At 37.0% G+C, this 18,083-nt stretch overlaps 1 protein-coding gene across 3 annotated transcripts in view; it reads left to right on the top strand.

Annotated features, from left to right (window-relative positions):
- Nucleotides 1–18,083, top strand: part of TPRG1 (tumor protein p63 regulated 1) — a 136,901-nt gene that overhangs the window by 48,020 nt on the left and 70,798 nt on the right. For 2 of the 3 annotated variants that reach the window (XM_038583680.1, XM_038583682.1), the window contains 2 exons: nucleotides 5,983–6,063; nucleotides 14,948–15,124. In XM_038583680.1, coding sequence (XP_038439608.1) covers nucleotides 5,983–6,063; nucleotides 14,948–15,124 — 258 coding nt within the window. The remainder of the gene's footprint in view (nucleotides 1–5,982; nucleotides 6,064–14,947; nucleotides 15,125–18,083) is intronic. The other variant, XM_038583681.1, reaches the window with a different exon arrangement.

The raw sequence follows: 18,083 nt of genomic DNA on the forward strand, positions 1-18,083 counted from the left end.
AAACAAATAAGACCTCGATCTTAAAACCGAGGCTATCAACACATTTGGGCCACTACAGCTGTTACACAAACAACTATTATAGACTCTTATGAATAAACATGCTGCCTGATTCACAAACAGTAAATTGTGTTTTCTCTATGAGGTACCTAGGTTGTCCCCAAATGCCCTGTTTTAGGGAGGGTAGGTTGGGTCTAAGAAGAGTAATCCATGTGAAGAAGAGGGAGCCTCTGCTTCTACCGGCCTCTTTAGGAGAAAGAACTACAAAGTTTGAGATGTCAAATGCTGTGCTATGTGAATTAATAAAAATATAGACATCCGAGCAAAGAAAATTACCCAGGACAGAAAAATAATTGTATAATGATAAAAGAGTCGATCCACCAAGAAGATAGAACAATCCTAAATGTGTTATGCACCAAACAAAAGAGCTGCAAAATATGTGAAATAAAACTGATAGTCGGGGAAAGAGAAATAGACAAATCCATGATTATAGTTAGAGACTTCAACACCATTCTCTTAATAATTGATACGACAAATAGAACATCAGCAAGGGTTTAGAGTTACTCAACATACAAACAGAACCCAATCAGCATTTATAGAATGCTCCATCCAGAAAAAGCAGAATAAACACTCCTTTTAAGCACCCAGAGAACAATTACCAAGATCCGACGTATCCTGAGCCACAAAACAAATCTCACCAAATTTAAAAGAATTGAAATAATTGAGATTATGTTCCTTCACTACAATGGACTCAAACAAGAAATTAATGACCGGAAGAGAACAGGAAAATCTCCGAACATTTGGGCACAACACAACCTATTTCTAAATGATCTAGGAATCAAAGAGGAAGTTTCAAAGGAAGCCAAAGAGGAAGTTTCACCACTGAGGTGACTTCAAATAAAAATACAATGTATCAAAATGTGTGGAATTCAACTAAAGCAGTCCTGAGAAAGAAATTTATAGCGCTACTGGGAGAATGCTAAAGTCAATTGAGGAAAAGTCTCAAACCAATAACCCAAACTCCTGCTTCAAGAAATTAGAAAAGAACAATAGTAAAACAAACTTAATAGGAACAGAAGGAAGTAAATAATAAGGATAAGAGTAGAAGTCAATAATAATAAAAAAATAGAGAAAATTAATGAAGAAAACGTTGGTTCTCTGAAAAGTTTGATAAAAGTAAGAAGCTTTTAGTAAGGCTAACAAAGAAAAAAAGAGAGATCAGATTACCAATATCAGAAAGAAACTGGGATATTCCTACAGACCCTGTAAACAATAAAATAATAATAAATGCAAAAAAAATAATAAGCAATTACAACTAAAAACTCTACACACATAAATTTGCAAATTTAGATGAAATGGATCAATTCCTCAAACATTCAAATGACCACAACTCACTCAATATGAAATAGATAATTTGAATAGCCCTATAGCAATTAGGAAATTGAATTCATAATTAAAGCCTCCCCAGAAAAGAAATCTCCAGGCCCAGATGGTTTCACTGGAGAATTCTATGAAATGTTTAGAGATGAATAAGCACCAATTTACATAATCTTCTTTGGAAAATAGAAGAGGAAGAAACAATTCCCAGCTAATTCTATGAAGCCAGTATTAACCTGGTACTAAATCCAGACAAAGATAGTCAAAAATAAAACTATGAACCAATATCTGTCATGAATATAAATGCAAAAATTCTTATTGAAATGTTAGCAAATAGAAATTAAGCAATATATAAAATAATTATATATCATGACCAAGTAGATTTTATTCTAGGAATATAAGACTGGTTCAGTATTAGAAAATTAATCAGTGTAATCCACCATATCAACTGGCTAAAGACAAAAAATTACGTGATCAGATCAACTGATGATGGGAAAGCATTTGACAAAATTCAACACATGTGTTGTGATAAAAGCTCTCAGAAAAATAATAAAGGGGAACTTTTTCAATTTGATAAAGAACATTTACAAACACTTGTAATTAATGGCATGCTAGTGGGAAAAAAACAGTGTTTTCTCCTTAAGATTGGAAAGAAAGCAAAGGAGTCTACTGTCGCTACTACCACTATCCAAAATAGTACTGGGAGCTCTTGCCAGCACGGTAAGGCAAGAAAAGGAAATAAAAGACACAGAGATAAGAAAGGAAGAAATAAAAACTGACCCTAATTGTAAATGGCATGACAATCTTTGTAGAAAAATCCAAGAAATCTACAACAAAATTCCCAAAACTAATAAATTACTTTAACGAAGTTGCAGCGTACAAGATCAACATACAAAATCAGATCCATTTCTATAGGCTAGCATTAAAGAAGTGAAAACAAATTAAAAGTACAATGACATTTATAATCCCTCAAAGAAAAAAATATTTAAGTGTAAATCTAATAAAATATGTATAGGACTTGGCATGCTAAAAGCTAACAAATGCTGCTGAAAGAAATAAAAGAAGATCTAAATAAATGAGAGACATACCATATTCATAGATTGGAAGACACAGTACAGTCAAGGCATTAATCCTCCAATATGTGACCTGTAGGTTTAACATAATTCCTTTAAAATCTCAGCAAGACTTTTTGCAGCTATAAACAATTTTATTCTGAAATTTTTTATGGAAACAAAGGAATCAGAATAGCTGGAACAATTCTGAAAACGAAGAATAAAGTACATCTCACCAACAGCTCCTATTTTCTGCTCAGTAACTTTAGCCTCTGGCCATAGCTGATTGGACAAAGCTAATCCATTAGCTGGCCCATGACCCCAAAAGACAGTTCAAAGGAATGATTTGGACTAAACGAATTCCAGGTCTTGAGAATTTGAACTGGGAGAAACAGCTAGAGTGGCTATTAAAGTAGATCTGGAAGTTTGTGTACAGTCAGATTGAAAGAAACGAAGGTCATAGACAAGGTGGAATTAAAGAGGAACAAACACTGGTAGTAAGCAGAGGAGCATGGCAGTCAAGAGGAAATATGCAATGTGTGGAGAGATAGAGTAGTCATGACAGAGACAGCCCCTGAGGGAGTAGGGGCTTTTGTTTCTTGTGGATTTCCAGCTCTCATAAAACCCAACTGTGCAATGGTTCCTGCTCTTGGATTTCTGTGGGATTCCTCAGAGTATTTATACATCTCCTCTTTGTGGGCTTGACTGATCTGGGCTGTGTCTCCTGTACCCAAATTGCTGAACTCACATAGTACAGTAAATAGACATCTCTCCCATTTAAAAAGAATAATACAATGGAGGTGGCAAGAAGTGAGCATTTGTTGTGTCTTGTCCCAGTGTTCTTTCTTCTCTGCCGCCTTCTCAAAATTAGGCCTTGTTCTCCTGCCAGCTTCTTTGGCTTCTGATCAAGTGAATACCCCAAAGTCAATTTAGGGGAGGAGAGAACTCCTCAGGGGGTTGGCCTCCTGTTAGCCCCTGGTGTGCTGTGGGGGACATGAGCTATTCAACAGCTATTCAGTCGTTTTTGTGGAAAAGAGAGAAGAATGGGGTGTGCCCAGAGTCTTTTCTTCTGTGTAGCTTTTAAAATATCCTCTTACTGATGGTACCATGACAGGGAGAGCAAAGTTGCCTGGCTGTGTAGGAAAAATAAGTGGGGGAAGCATCTGGATGGGATGTATGTAGCCGGGGCTGATGGGGTCCAAATAGCTGGATTCTGGTCTTGCCTCTCACTTGGTACTAGATGCATGTCACTTTATTGGGGCTTGGTTTCTCCATCTCTAAAGTGGAGGATAACAACCATTTGATATGAAAAACATTCATAGATCGCAAAGAAATTTTGGTTGTTCCAGCATGTGATTTAGCTTCTGCTTACATCTCCTTCCCTTCTCCTTGTTTCCTTTGCCTTGGTTATGCCAGCTTCCTTGCTGTTTAATAAAATGTGATGGATCCTGTCTTTGGGCCTTTGCAGTAGCTCTTCATTTTACCTAGATACTGTTTCCACAGATATTCTCATCTCCCTTTTATCTAGGTCTCTATGTTTATGTGTCCATTTCCTTTTGTCTGTGTGCTTTCCTAGAATGTAAGCATGAGAGCAACAAAGGCTTGTTTGGCTCACCAGTATACCAGTAGAGCCTGGAGCACAATAATGGCTCAATAAAATGTATGTTAAATCTTTAAGGGGGATTATTTCTGGACTGGGTACCTAGTATTAATTCTCTAAAGAAGTATATTCCTTGGGGCACCTGGGTAGCTCAGTCAGTTAAGCATCCAACTCTTAATTTCGTCTCAGGTCATGGTCGAAGGGTCATGGGATTGAGTCCCACATTGGGCTCTACACTCAGTGTGGTCTGCTTAAGATTCTTTCCTTCTCCTTCTGCCCCTCACCCCTGTTTGTGCTCTCTCTGTCTTGCCCTCAAAGAAATAAATAAAATCTTAACCAAACAAAACAAGAAATACCTTCTGTAAGGCACATAGAGAGAAGAAAATTGATTGCAAATCAATGACTTTACTGTGAGTAGTAATCCTTAGCACCTGCCCTTATGACTTATGAATTGGGCTCATATTTAAATTTGCTGTTGATTTCTCTGTCTGAGATATCTCAATGGGTATAACACGACTCTTGCAGTTGAAAATCTCATGGGTTTCTTGCTAGGTCTTTTTTCTACTACTCCTGGTCCTTATCTTCTAAGGTCTCCCATGGCAGCTGTCTATGGAGAGAACCTCACATATAATGTATCATCTGTATTTTAAGTAAGTCATATTAACTCAAATATAACTTCCAACATAAGGAAACACTCCCAGCTGTATCAGACAAACAGGCAGACAGAAACATGTAATATATATAGGGAATTAATGACTACTCTATTAATTTTAGGAAATTGAAATGGAAGTATTTTGTATATCTGAAAACTGTAATAGTTTTGAGGAGTTATCTTTAAGTGGATTTACTTCCAATCACCTACCCATTAATTTATTTGTTAAATCAATCAATGTTGCAAAAGTGTTGATTTTGTTTTTGTTTTTGTTTTCTGTGTGTGTGAGAGAGAGAGAAGGTTGAGGGGGTGGATGGACAGCAGGAGAGAGAGAATTCTAAGCAGACTTCATGCCCAGTGCATAGCCCCTACTTGTGGCTCAATCTCATGATCCTAGGATCATGACCCGAGCCAAAATCAAGAGTCAGATGCTTAACCAACTAAGCCACCCAGGCATCCCTGTTGCAAAAGTGTTTACAGGTAATTTAAAAGAATTATTCTTCATCGTTTTCTTCTCCTCCTCCTCCTTCGTCATCACTAACATCATCACTATCACATTAATAGCCAATAAAAATCAAATACTTTGTTGTGGGCTTTATATTTTACTAAGGGCTCTATTGTACTATTTTTAGAATTCATAACAGCTCTCTGAGGTATATATGCATTATTATCATTTTCATTTTAGAGATGTGGAAATTGGATTTTAGAAAAGATAAGTAACTCTGCAAGGTCTCATAGCTAGGAAGGGACAGAATTGCATCTCTAACTCTGGGCCTGAATGTTAGGAAGCCCACCACTGCTCAGGAATGTAGCACTTAAAATATACCATGAAACGAAGACCCATTTGTGGTCAAAATGAGTCTTAAGCTCACAGAAGTATTGACAAAACTACAGAGTCAAGTACGCTCTGCCTACAGGAAAGGGATATAAAAAAAAGAAATTAACATTCACAAAGCAATTTCTCTGTGTCAGGACTGGGTTGGGACCATGACATAATATACTGATGCTCTCTGGTTAGTTATCTTGGCTGGAAGACTAAGAAGCAGAAGAGGTTCATTCCTGGAGTTTAAAGAAGTTTTGATAAAGTGAAGGTGGCCATGATTAATTATTTGCATTGGACAAGTACTCCTTGGAAATACTCTGTAGCATTCCACTCTGAAATGTTGGATAAATCCACAAATCTTCCAGTGCCACCTACAAATTCTTCAGGTTTAGGCTCAGACTGGTTCCACATCAGTGCCTGAGGGTTCCTAGGTATGATTCAAATTCTTAGATCAGTTCCTGAAAATGTCTTGGTCTTTCAGAATCTTGGATCTGCATCTGGATAGCTTTTCGAAGGATAGATGCCTGGGATTCCATCTCAGTGATCCTGAGTCAGAATCTTTGTGAGTGCTACCCTCCCTTTTTATGGTAATTCTGTTTTCATGATTTTCATTTACATACTGTGCAAACACGTGTCTTCCAACAAGTCATTCTGTACATGTTGCTTTGCATGTTTGCACTGTTCCCTCTATCTAAAATTAATTAATCTGCTTTCTGCATCAAGCTATTTCAAAAGCTTCTTCAAGCATACTTTATCCAGAGCCTTGCCTCATTTCCTTGGTGTTTTTAAATGCCTTAAGGTAGAGCCGAGTGCTTAATCAAAAGCATGGGCTCTAGAGGCAGATACCCTCAGCTTGAATTTCAGTTCCAGAATTGGGCAAGTTATTTAATCTTTTTTATGTTTTAGTTCCTCATCTATAAAATGAGGATAATGTCTCTACCTTCCTCATGGGATTACTGTAACCATAAATGAAGTAATTTATATGAAGAACTGAGACCAAAAATTCATTTAAAGTAAGCATGAAATCGATGTTAGACATTAGCTGGGATTTCCATAGTATTGTACACAAATTTCCACATTATTATTTATCACTCGATACCATAATATCTGATTTATTCTCCCACATTAGATAAGCTTTTGAAGACAGGGGTAATTATAGTCTTTATAGTCTGAGCACCTCCATAATGTCTTTAATAAAGCACAATTGACCCTTGAACAACAAAGGAGTCATGGGTGCTGAGCTCCCACCCCTGTAGTCAAAAATTCATGTATAACTCTTGACTTCTCAAATTTTACGAAGAACCCACTGTTGACTAGAAACCTTACCCATAACACAAATAGTCAATGAACACCTATTTTTTATATGTATTATATGCTGTTTTCTTACAATAAAGTAAGCTAGAGGAAAGAAAATGTTATTAAGAAAATAAAAATATATTTACAGTACTATACTATATTTACTGGAAAAAATCTGCATGCAAGTAGACTCACACAGTTCAAATCTATGTTGTTCAAGCATCAAGCATCCAGGCACTCAGCAGAATTAATTGATTACATGAAGAGATTTCATTGCCTTTTTAATGAATGGTGGTTTGGTAAAGAGGAGAGCATAAGTGTCTAAAGTGAAACATACCTCGGATGAATCCTGGCTATGTTATGTGGAACAAGTTAGCTTCCTATATTAATCAGCTTAGGTCACTAAAACAAAATGCCCATAGACTTGGTGGATTAAGCAACAGACATTTATTTCTCACAGTTCTGGAGGCTGGGAAGTCTAAGATCAAGATGCCCACAGATTTAGTTCTCAGCGAGGTCTCTATTCCTGCCTTCTCATTGCATCCTCACATCCCAGGCGGAGGCGGTTCTCCTGTCTCTTCCTCTTATAAGGGCAGTCATCTCATTGTGGGAGCTCCATGCCCATGACATCATCTACACCTAATCACCTCCCAGTCGCCTCACCACTTAGTACCATCATTTTGAAAGTTAGGGCTTCGACATAGGAATTTTGACGGGAAGAAACATTTAGTCTGTTATGCTTCCCCAAGTCTCTGTTTCTTCACCTGTGCTCATCAGGATTGTTTGATGATGATTAAAAGAGATAATATTTGTATAATATCTGGCACAGTAGCTGATCCAGAGAAGACCCCCAATGAATGAAGGCTTTGGTTATAACTTAAGAAAAATACATGCCAGAATTATTCATTTGTGCATGTAGATCTCAGAAGCTTCAGAACTGGTGGGTATATACATATATATGTACACACATACATACACACATATAAATTACATATATGTATACTTATTTAAATAAAACTGTTTATAGTTTTATTATATTTTTTAGAACCCCAAAATTTCTTTGTTCTCTGAGGGAAAAATTGATCGTTGTCTTTTCTTTGATGAACTAGAACAATATGAAACTCCAAGAGAAGATTTCTCTTGCTCAGGAAAATAAATGGTCTTTGTGGATACGTGAATGAATGTTTCCAGGTCTATCCTGTCTGTGTTTTATGGGGACACTTTGTCTGTCCTACAATGGTATACAATAAGAAGGTATTAAAAACATTAATACTGGGGCATCTGGGTGGCTCAGTGGTTGAGTGTGTGCCTTAGGCTCAGGTCATGGCTTTTGTAAGATAAAGGAGGAGCTGCATACAAAACATGATTAGAATAATGATGTGTTCTCTCTAAATTGAATAATTGATTAAAATATAACCTATGAATCATTTGATAAAAGATTATGATATAAATACTGGGTTTTAGGTGCTAATGTAAATCTTGTCAGAAGCTGCTGCACCATATTCAGATGTGGTCTGAATTTTATTTTCAGTGTAATGTACTGTTCCATTTGATAAATATACCAAAATATATTTATCCTTCCCTCTATGGGTTGATATTTAGACAGTTTCTAGTTGCTTACAAACACCACCAATGTGATGCATTATTGTACATGTCTCCTTGTACTCATATTTAAAAATAGAAAATTTTCTAGGCTAAGTATAATTCTCAGGAGGAAGAATTCCTGGGTTGTAGGATTACAAATCTTGAATTTTACTAGAATTTATTAAATTTCTCCTGAAAATAGTTATACCAGTTTTGAAAGCAGTCTATATGAGTCCAGAGTTACATGTGTTAACATGGATCAATCTCATAAAGTAATACTACATACTATTTAGGGAAACATTCATAGTAAAATTATTAAAAGGGATTAGGAATGATAAATAAAAGATCTTGACCTAAGTTACTCTTGTTCCTGAAACTAGCTAGTAATGGAAGCTGCTTGGATTTTAATGACTCAGGAAAATGAGATCTCCGAGGGGCAGCACAATGTATTTGCTTCTATGTTCTTTCCCATTTGAATGTGCTGAATTAGAAATCATGCCAAATAAGACAATACAAAAATTAAAGTGCTTATAGATGAGAAAAAAAATGGGATGCTGGGATCGAGTCCCGCATCAGGCTCCCTGCAGGGAGCCTGCTTCTCCCTCTGCCTATGTCTCTGTCTGTCTCTCATTAATAAAATCTTTTTAAACAATTAATACTTCTGAAAACTTTTAGTGTATATTCATTCCAAAGAATCGTTCACGCTTGGCAACTTGTGCTTTTTATAACACTGAGATCTTATACCTAACAGCAGGAAATGCAGTGTTGATAAAAGAACCTTCTTCAAGGGCATCAGATCGATGGATGCCTAGGGTTCCTTTTTCTCAGCCCTGTGGACAGTGGGCTGGGAATCTGGAGACCTGAGTCTGTGGACTTGTGTTAAAATTATAAAACCTCATCACATCTTCGGGTGTCATATTAGCTCTTCTTTACATGAGTTTGTGTCACATCTTAGAGGATTGTGTATTCCTTAAGAGCAGAATACTCTTCTCACTATTCCCAGTAGCTACCACAGAGCTTGGAACATGCCTGGCTCCATGAGGTACTGGGGAGAAAACTGAACCACAGGAAGTCAGGTCAGGGGATCTGAGAACAGAGAAGGTTTGTGGGCATTCGGTTTTTATTAGAATACTGTGTTTACTTGGAGGGTCCCCTATTTTAAACAAATTGGAGAGGCCCCAGGAAAGAATAACGAAATGATTGAAAGAATTTAATGTGGATTATTTAGCTAAAGGTTTTTTAAGACTTCACTTAACTCAGGGGGAGGGAAATTGCTTTGCTTCAATGCCATGCATTTTTCATCTGTTTATGTTTCAAGAGCAAACCCAAATTGGATTCTCTTCAGGGCCTGGAACCCAGTGGGTGCTCAGGGAATATGTGTGGAATGAATGATTCAGTGTTTTCCTCCTGGGTTGCCGATTTCTGGCCAGCCAAGAAACTGTCTTCCTCTTTTAAGGTCTGGGCTATGCTAAGAGGCTGGAGGGGCACACAAAGGAAGGTGGATTTGTAAACCAGGTATAGTCGCTCTCTTCAGTATTAGGGAAGATGTTTCTACTGAATGGTGTGTGTGTTTGTGTGTGCACATGCACACACACGTGCATGTGAGTGTGGTGGAATAATGTTAGAAAAAAACATATTTTTGGAGGAAAATCATCTCTAAACCACAAATTGATTTGACACCGCCTTAAAAGAGCAACTGAAAGTATTGTTAGGTGTAGGCCTAGGGCCACTGGAAAAGCATCTGGGATGGTTTGAGTAACTGGGTGGAGGCCTGGAAACTTGCTTTGACCGGTCGCCTGTCATTGCTGGTTCGCTGTTGCCCTCTGCTGGCAAAACTGTTGTCATCCCAGGAAACCACACATCTCCCGGAGTTCCTCGATTCCCTTTTATACTGGGGTGTCCAGGCCTTTCTTCATCAAATAGAGACATGGAAGCTAGTGCTGAGGAATGGTAGTGACAAGAGGACATGTGGCAGATCCTCTGCCAAGAGAGACTGGATCTCACAACTAAGATGATGAATCTTAGTTTTAGTTTTTCATGCTCTGCTCATTGGCTGAGACCATGATCTCTCTCGGCTCTGTGTTGGGCCTAGTAAGGGGACCCAGACAGGACTAAAACACCTCTCTACACTAGAAGGTCTCTCATCAAATGTGGGGTAACAAGAGGACATTATGGAGATAGACATCACTGTAATATAGAGCAGACTGTGACAACCGAGGCACATCTGATAAAAATCTTGTAGATATTTAATGCAAAGAAAGATTACACCTACCTTGCAGGGGTGGGCTGGAGAATGGTGAGGGTGAGTCTCCACGAAATAGGTAGCATTTTAACTGGGGACTTGAAGGATAGATGAGATTTATTATCTAAGAAAAATCTCTTTATCATAAAAATAGTATATGTTCATTGCAAAAAGAAGTTAAGCTCTGGCTAATGAAAGCATAAGAAGAAATGAAAGTCATTTGAAATCCCAACACTCAGATATAATCAGGGTTACCATTTTGATCTATGGATTTGTTGTCACAAAGTTGGAAGTACACTGAAGGTACCATCTTGTATCCTGCTCTTTTCTGACTTTTATGGCATGAACATTTTCCCAATGTTACTGATTAGTTTTTGAAACTGTGCTATTTTATGGGGGAGTATTTCAACGTGTAAACGTGAGGATAGGATTCCCAAACAGTGTGAGCCAAGGCATATGGCTTGCACAGCACAAAGATTGTTCATTCTTTGCTAATTCATTTCAGAAATATTTTTTGGACACATGAGACTTTGGAGACACAATGTAAAGAACTGACTGTGGAGTTTACAGTAGAGGAGCGGAGGCAGACGTTAATTAGGTCATCATAGAAATAACTGTAAAATTGCATCTGGGGTAAGTACTGCGAAGGAGAAGTGTGTGGTGTTATGTAAGTGTACATTAGAAAGAACAGAAGTAGTCACAGAGGTCTGGACAAGCTTGCCTGAGTAAGGAGTAATTGAGCTCAGCACTATAGCTGTGAGATGAAGAACCTCAGGATGAAGCAGCATATGCAAAATCCCTTCAGTAGGAGTGGGCTTGGTGAATACAAGAAACCGAAAGATCAAGAAGAATGAGTGGAGAGACTGGGCCTGGGATGAAATTGAAGAAATAGGTAGGGCCTGACTATGGATGGTGTCTTAGACCGGGTGAAGAACTTCTTTCATTTCTTGTTAGACCTCTGGGGAACTGTTGAATGTTTGAAGCCAAAGTGAAGAGATGGGGTCAGATTTGTTTTTTTCAGTAGGTTCCCTTCATTGCAGTATGGTGGAGAGGTTATGAGGGAAAGAACAGATGTAGGTAACCTGGGTCTAGGTGACTAGTAGCTCAACCCTAGTAAGGAGGTGATTGAAATAGTCTAAGCAAGAGGTGAGGGAAGACTGGGTCAAGATGGTGAAGGTCAAGATGGAGAGAAGTGGGTGGTGTTGAGAAATAATGTGAGAGTCAAATGTTTAGGACCCGGCAGGTGAGGTGAGGAAAAGAGAGAGTCCAGAATGACTCCCTCCTAAGTCTCTGGCTTGCATAAGTGGGTGGAAGGAGAGTTCTTTTCCAGGATAGGGAACTCTGGAAGAGGACAAGTTTTGAAAGGTACAGTGATGTGTGTTTTCTCAGGGGAAAGGTTTTCCAGAGAGAACAGTCCCAGGAGTGGTATATATCATCACATCAACTCCTTCCAGAAGTGGGTTTTACCACATTCTCATACCACACTGAAGGACCCTCTATTTGGAGGTGGATGGTACTGGAAAGAAAGCCAATACCATGACTAGGTTTTGTGTCTCTACCTTGTCTTTAAAGGCAGAGACATAACATCTAGTCCAAAGGGTTGTTGTGAGGATTAATAGGGTCATCAACATCCAAGGACTTTGTAAATCTCCACAATATGTTACTGTTACTCCCACCCCTATATTTGTTGTGGATATTGTTGCCAACCCAACTTCAATTATGTTAATATTGGGAATATGAATTCAATGTTATTTCCATGAGTTATTTGGGGAAAAAAGGTGTGATTGAAGTCTAAATAAATACGTATACCACCCAGGAGCTAGAGATGTGGCCCCAAACTATTTATAAACCTGTGTGTTTACTTGAATTCAGACTTTCCCGACATGTGAATTATGCAGAATCTGTGTCACAGCAGAGCACTCTGTGTTCCTAAAAAGAATTCTCTTTTTTTCCCAAATCCTTTACCTTTTAAAATAAATCTCATTATGGAGTGCTGACATTTTCAGTAAAACCATTCAACCAAAAGCTGTGGTTTTTTTAGACTAAAACCAAGTCTGGTTTATTAGGCAGCAGCTTTTAACTTGCTGCTAAGTAGATGCAAGCTATTTAGAGAAATTTATGTAGATATCTGATAAGACATTTCAGAGTCCCCGGTCTCTTTCTGACTAAGACTGAGAGTGTTAAACAGATTATCTAGAATTCTTTCCTTTTCTCAGTGGATCAGGAGTTGAGTATGGCAGCGTTGGAGTGGATGAACACCGTAGAACCAGGATTTAAACATCTCTCAGACTCTACACCACTGACTCTACTATCTTATTCTAGTTGACTGAGTTCGGGTGTGATTTTCTTCAAAGAGTTGTGGGGATGCAGAGCTAATACGTATACCAACCACATCATGACCACCATACAATAGGGCCTCCATCAAGGATCCCAACCTTCTTATTTTTCCATTTTCTGCTTCTCTCTTCTCTTTCATCCATTTTTTTTCTCTCTTTCATATGTCCTCCTATTCCTTGCACTGATTTAAGTCCTGGCTGTCTGATTTAAGTCTTGCCTGTCTGTGTTTAGATTATGCTATATTGAGGAATGGTATATATTTGGGTTGCCCAAAATTCCTTAGTGGATTAGGTCTCTGCCAGTGATAATAACAGCTGATTTGTAGAGCACTGATAGAGAATAATTTCCTTTAATCCTCTCCCCAAATTTAGGAGATGTGCTAGTATTGTCTCCATTTCACAAATAAGGAGCATGAGCCAAAGGCAGTTTACAGAGTTAGTAGGTTATAGAACTGGAAGTTTTCACTCCTGCCCTCATCCAGCCCAATAACCTCCAAAAATTTTGATTAGCAATCATTTATTCACTCAACAGATATTTATTTAGTGTAGGCTATTTGACAGGAGCTGTGTAGAATGAGTAACCCAACAGACACAGTTTCTGCCTTCATGGAACACACACACACATGCACACTCAAACACACACAATGCTGAGCTTGCAATGACTGCCATTGTCCTCCCCTCTATTTTTGGTGTCCATTCTGATCAGTCAGTGTCTACATGGTACTTACTTCTAAATATTTTACATATCATTCCTTCTTACAAAAAGCAATAGGTCCACAAAAAAAGAAGGATCAGGATGCTTTCAAAGAACATGATAGAGGGCCAAGTGTATATAGAAGCTGAAAAAATCCTCTTTAAATGAGGCATTTGAACTATGATTTGGACAATTAGGGTTCTTAGCCTGCTATGAGATAATGCTGTAGTCCATAGGTAACTTGGATTTTTTCCTAAGATTAGAGAGATGCTATTTAATAAAATAAACAGGGGAATGATGTCATTCTGTTTGTATTTTTAAAATAGAACTGTGGTTACTATGTGAGAATGAATGGGAATGGGATACCCATTCTATCTTTATATTAGACTGATTCTGTGTATTGAGGATTAAGGTATGGATCAGTCACAGATCATCCTCTTCAAGTCTCTTAGGGAAAACAAATCATGTACTGAAATAATTCTAATAAAAGTCATGAGTACTATATCCTAAAGGCTATAGGAGATAGACAGCAAAAGTGCCATGGGTGAGAGGATTTACAGACCACACTCACTTTTCTCTAATCAGACACCACTGTTTGGATTTCTTCTTGTTTTCTCTGGTGGAGATTCTGTTGGAGTCAGAATTTTCCATGCATACACTGAAAGGCTTTCAAGGCCAAATCAAATCAATTTAGCAAACACTTATCTAGTGTCTACTTTGTCTTTGTCTCATAAGAATACCACTTCACTTGTTTGACTGTGTTTCTACCACAAGGAAATGATAGGATGGGCAGATATAGTGATGGCTTTGGGGTCAGTGCATCTGTGTTTGTCTCCATTCTACCCCCACTCAGCAACACAACTTTTGGGGATTAGAATTAACTAGTATGTAGTGAGTAAAGTTTATGGTAAGAATTGGGGTATAAAAAACAGATGTTTTGGTGTCCTTGGAACAAGATGAAGTTTTTCTAGTGAACAGGGAACATGTGATGGAACAGAAATCAGGTGACTGCCAACATGATAAAAACTTGTCATTCCCCTCATGGATCACTTCATGGGTACTCATCTCTGCAATAACTTTTTCTGTAATCTTCCATCTTCCCTCCTCCCTTGATCATAGGGCTGGACTGAGAGAAAGAGAGAGAGGATGGCATTAGATATTGGTCAACCCCTCTTCTGAGGTGATCAAACCTCCCTATTTTCTGTGTTAGTAGAGATGTTTTCATTGAGTGCCATAATCTTTAACTTGGAAAGACCATGCCATTAACCATTTTTCTCCATGATGATTCCTACAGAATAGACCACTGGAACAATGAGAAGGAGAGGATTTTGCTGGTCACAGACAAGACTCTCTGGATCTGTAAATATGACTTTATCATGCTCAGCTGTGTGCAGTTGCAACGGATTCCCCTGAGCTCTGTCTACCGAATCTGCCTGGGCAAGTTTGCCTTCCCCGGGATATCACTGGACAAGTGAGTGTGATGCCTTAGATTTGGAAAAGTGGTTCAATGGGGGCATGCCATGTAGGGAAGTCAATCACAAAGTTCAGTTTAGTATGGTAAGCTGGGTGGACTCAGGGGAGAAAAGTGAACTCCATGGTTGAATTAATCAATTCTTGAGTTTCTACTTTACATCAGACACCAGAGATATGACTTTAAGTAAATTTGTGCTTTAATATGAGAACATGAGAAAAAAGATGGTTGGGCGTAAGGTGGAAAGAGCTGGAGGAGTGTGGAGGAAAGATCCTCAATTTAATTGGTGTGGCAGAGAATCAGAGAGGCTTTCTGGGAGAAGGACTTGAATATATTTGACGTTGGATAGGAGTAGCCAAAGAAGAACAAAAGTTTAACATTCCAAGCTGAAGGAAGAGCACAGCCAAAGGAGTGGAGGTGAGAAAAAGTGTAATGCCCTTGGAAATTGAAATTATTCTGTAAAGATGAATGGACAAGAATCTATGATGGTTAATAGCTCTTATTAAAAGAAGTCTCTTTGAGGTCTTCCCTGGAAGCTTAGTGGAGATGACATCAGCTATCTCAGAGATGTTGACATTCACCAAGATACCTGGTGAGATCTATAGGGAAGGGTTGCTGAACTAAGCTCTTATTATTGTCTTGGAAGGAACTGTCTTTACTAAATATTTTAGATCTAAGCCAGAAGGAGAGCAGTCTTCCTCTGAGCCTTTGAATATGAGCTTCTCCCATTGAATGGTGAACTCCTTGAGGGCAAATACATTTTTTGTTTATTTAGTTTTATTTTTTAAACACCTGGCCTTGGGCCTGGCACATAGTAAGCGCAGAAACATCTTTCCACAATGTTGAAAAAAGCAAAGTTCAAGCAAGTGGTTGGTTTCTTTACAGAAAAGCAAACCATATTAAAGATCTGTTTTTTAATTTACTTTCCATGGATGCAAGATGTGACAAATTGATTTTGTTTGCTGACTTTTTGAACTGGTGGATTTTCAATAATACAAGCAATTATAAACATATTTTTAAACATCATAAAATGTTTCTTTTCAGGAAATCTCTCTCCTACCCTAGACTCTCAGTTCTCAAGCAGTATCTCTTTAGGGTAATAGTCAATAATTACTTGTTGTTGTTTTAAAGTAATAGTTTACAAATATACAAGAATCTAAAGTCTTTATATGTGTTTATGTCTGTTTATACATATTTATAACTATGTATCTGCACATGCATATTTATCATAAAGTATTTTACCCAGTGAGAACATATGTCATAAACTGCTCTGCCTCAAGATATTTTACCCAATGATAAACCTCGGAGATTTTATTATATAATCGTCTATAGATCAACCTCAGTCTTTTTAATGATGCAGAATATTTTATTTGAAAGCTAATCTATTTATCCAGACTCTCATTAATGGATATTTATTTTTACTTTTGCTACTACAAACAATATTGCTATAAGTAAAAAAAAAATTGCTATAAGTATTCTTGTATATGGTACTTGGCACAGATGTAAAAATGTATCTATAATGTAGATTTCTGTAATTGGAATTATTAGGTCAAAAGTCATATGAATTTCAACTCATAGATATTGCCAGATTGCCTTCAACAAAGGTGACTCCAATTAACTCTATATATAGTATTATAAACATATTATATTATAGAGTATATTATTTGGACTTTATACAAAGTATACGAATATCTTTTTCCATATACCTTCACCAACATGGCACATTATGAATCTTTTTTTTACTTTGCCAGTGAGATAAAGAAAACATCTCATTTTTGTTTTAATCTCCATTGCTAGAACTTGAAGGAAGCTGAAGATGTTTTTCTTATGTTAGAAAGCCATTTTATTTATTTTTCTGTGAACTGCCTATTTATGACCATGACCCATTTTTTTTTCCTATTGGGATATTGATTTTTTTTCTTATTGATTTCTAAGAGCTTGTTCTATATAAGAGAATTTGTCCCCTTTCCTGCCTTATATTTTTACAAATATTTTTCTCAGTTTGTCATATCTCTAACTTTATAATGCTATTTCTTTTTTACTTTTTTTTGAATTTTAGTTTGTCAAATTTATCAGTCTTTCAAATAAACTTTTTAAATTTATTTCTTTTTGAGGAAGGCTTTCTCCACATTGAAATTATAAAATATACTCCCAGTTTTCTAGTGTTTTTATGATTTTATTTTTTAGATAGTTAAATTTGCATTTCATCTAGAATTTACCTTAAGTGAGGAAAAAGATATGCAATCAGCTTTATTTTTTACCAAAATGGCAGGTCAAATTTCTCAGAATCATTTATTCAATACTCCATCTTTTTCTCTTTATATATATCTTTTACCATGTGTATTTGTCTTTATTTCTGGAATCACCATTCCATTTATCTGTTCATTAAAGTACAAAGTGGATTCCATTATTATAATCTTTTATTTTGTTTTAATATCTGATAGAGTTAATCCTCCTTTTTTTAAAGAATTTTTAAAGAATTTATGTTTATTTATGCATATTTATTTTTCTGTCCGTTTGCTTAATTAAAAAATCCTATTTTTTAAATCCTATTTTTTATTAGGATTCTCAAACATTACATCAACCTTGCATCCTTAAGATAAATGCATTTAGTCATAATGTTTTGTTCTTTTTACACATTGTTGGGTATGATGTGCTAATATTTTATTAAGGAGTTTTGTGTCTGTGTTCCTGAGAGATATTGGTCTATTATTTCACATTTGCAATGTCTTCACCGGGTTTTGGTATTTGGGTTATGCTGGCCTCATAAATTTAGTTGGAGAGTGTTCCCTCCTCTTTTATTTTCTGAAAGATTTTGTATATGAGTGATGTCATCTCTTCCTTGAATGTTTGATAGAATGAATTTACAGAAGAAATCTTCTGGGCTGGAGATTTCTTTGTGAGATAGTTTTTGATAACAAAGTTAATTTGTTTTATAAAATTACTTCAAAATTCTTTG

The sequence above is a fragment of the Canis lupus genome, chromosome 34 (genome assembly GCF_011100685.1).
Source record: "Canis lupus familiaris isolate Mischka breed German Shepherd chromosome 34, alternate assembly UU_Cfam_GSD_1.0, whole genome shotgun sequence".
Taxonomy (NCBI): Eukaryota; Metazoa; Chordata; class Mammalia; order Carnivora; family Canidae; genus Canis; species Canis lupus.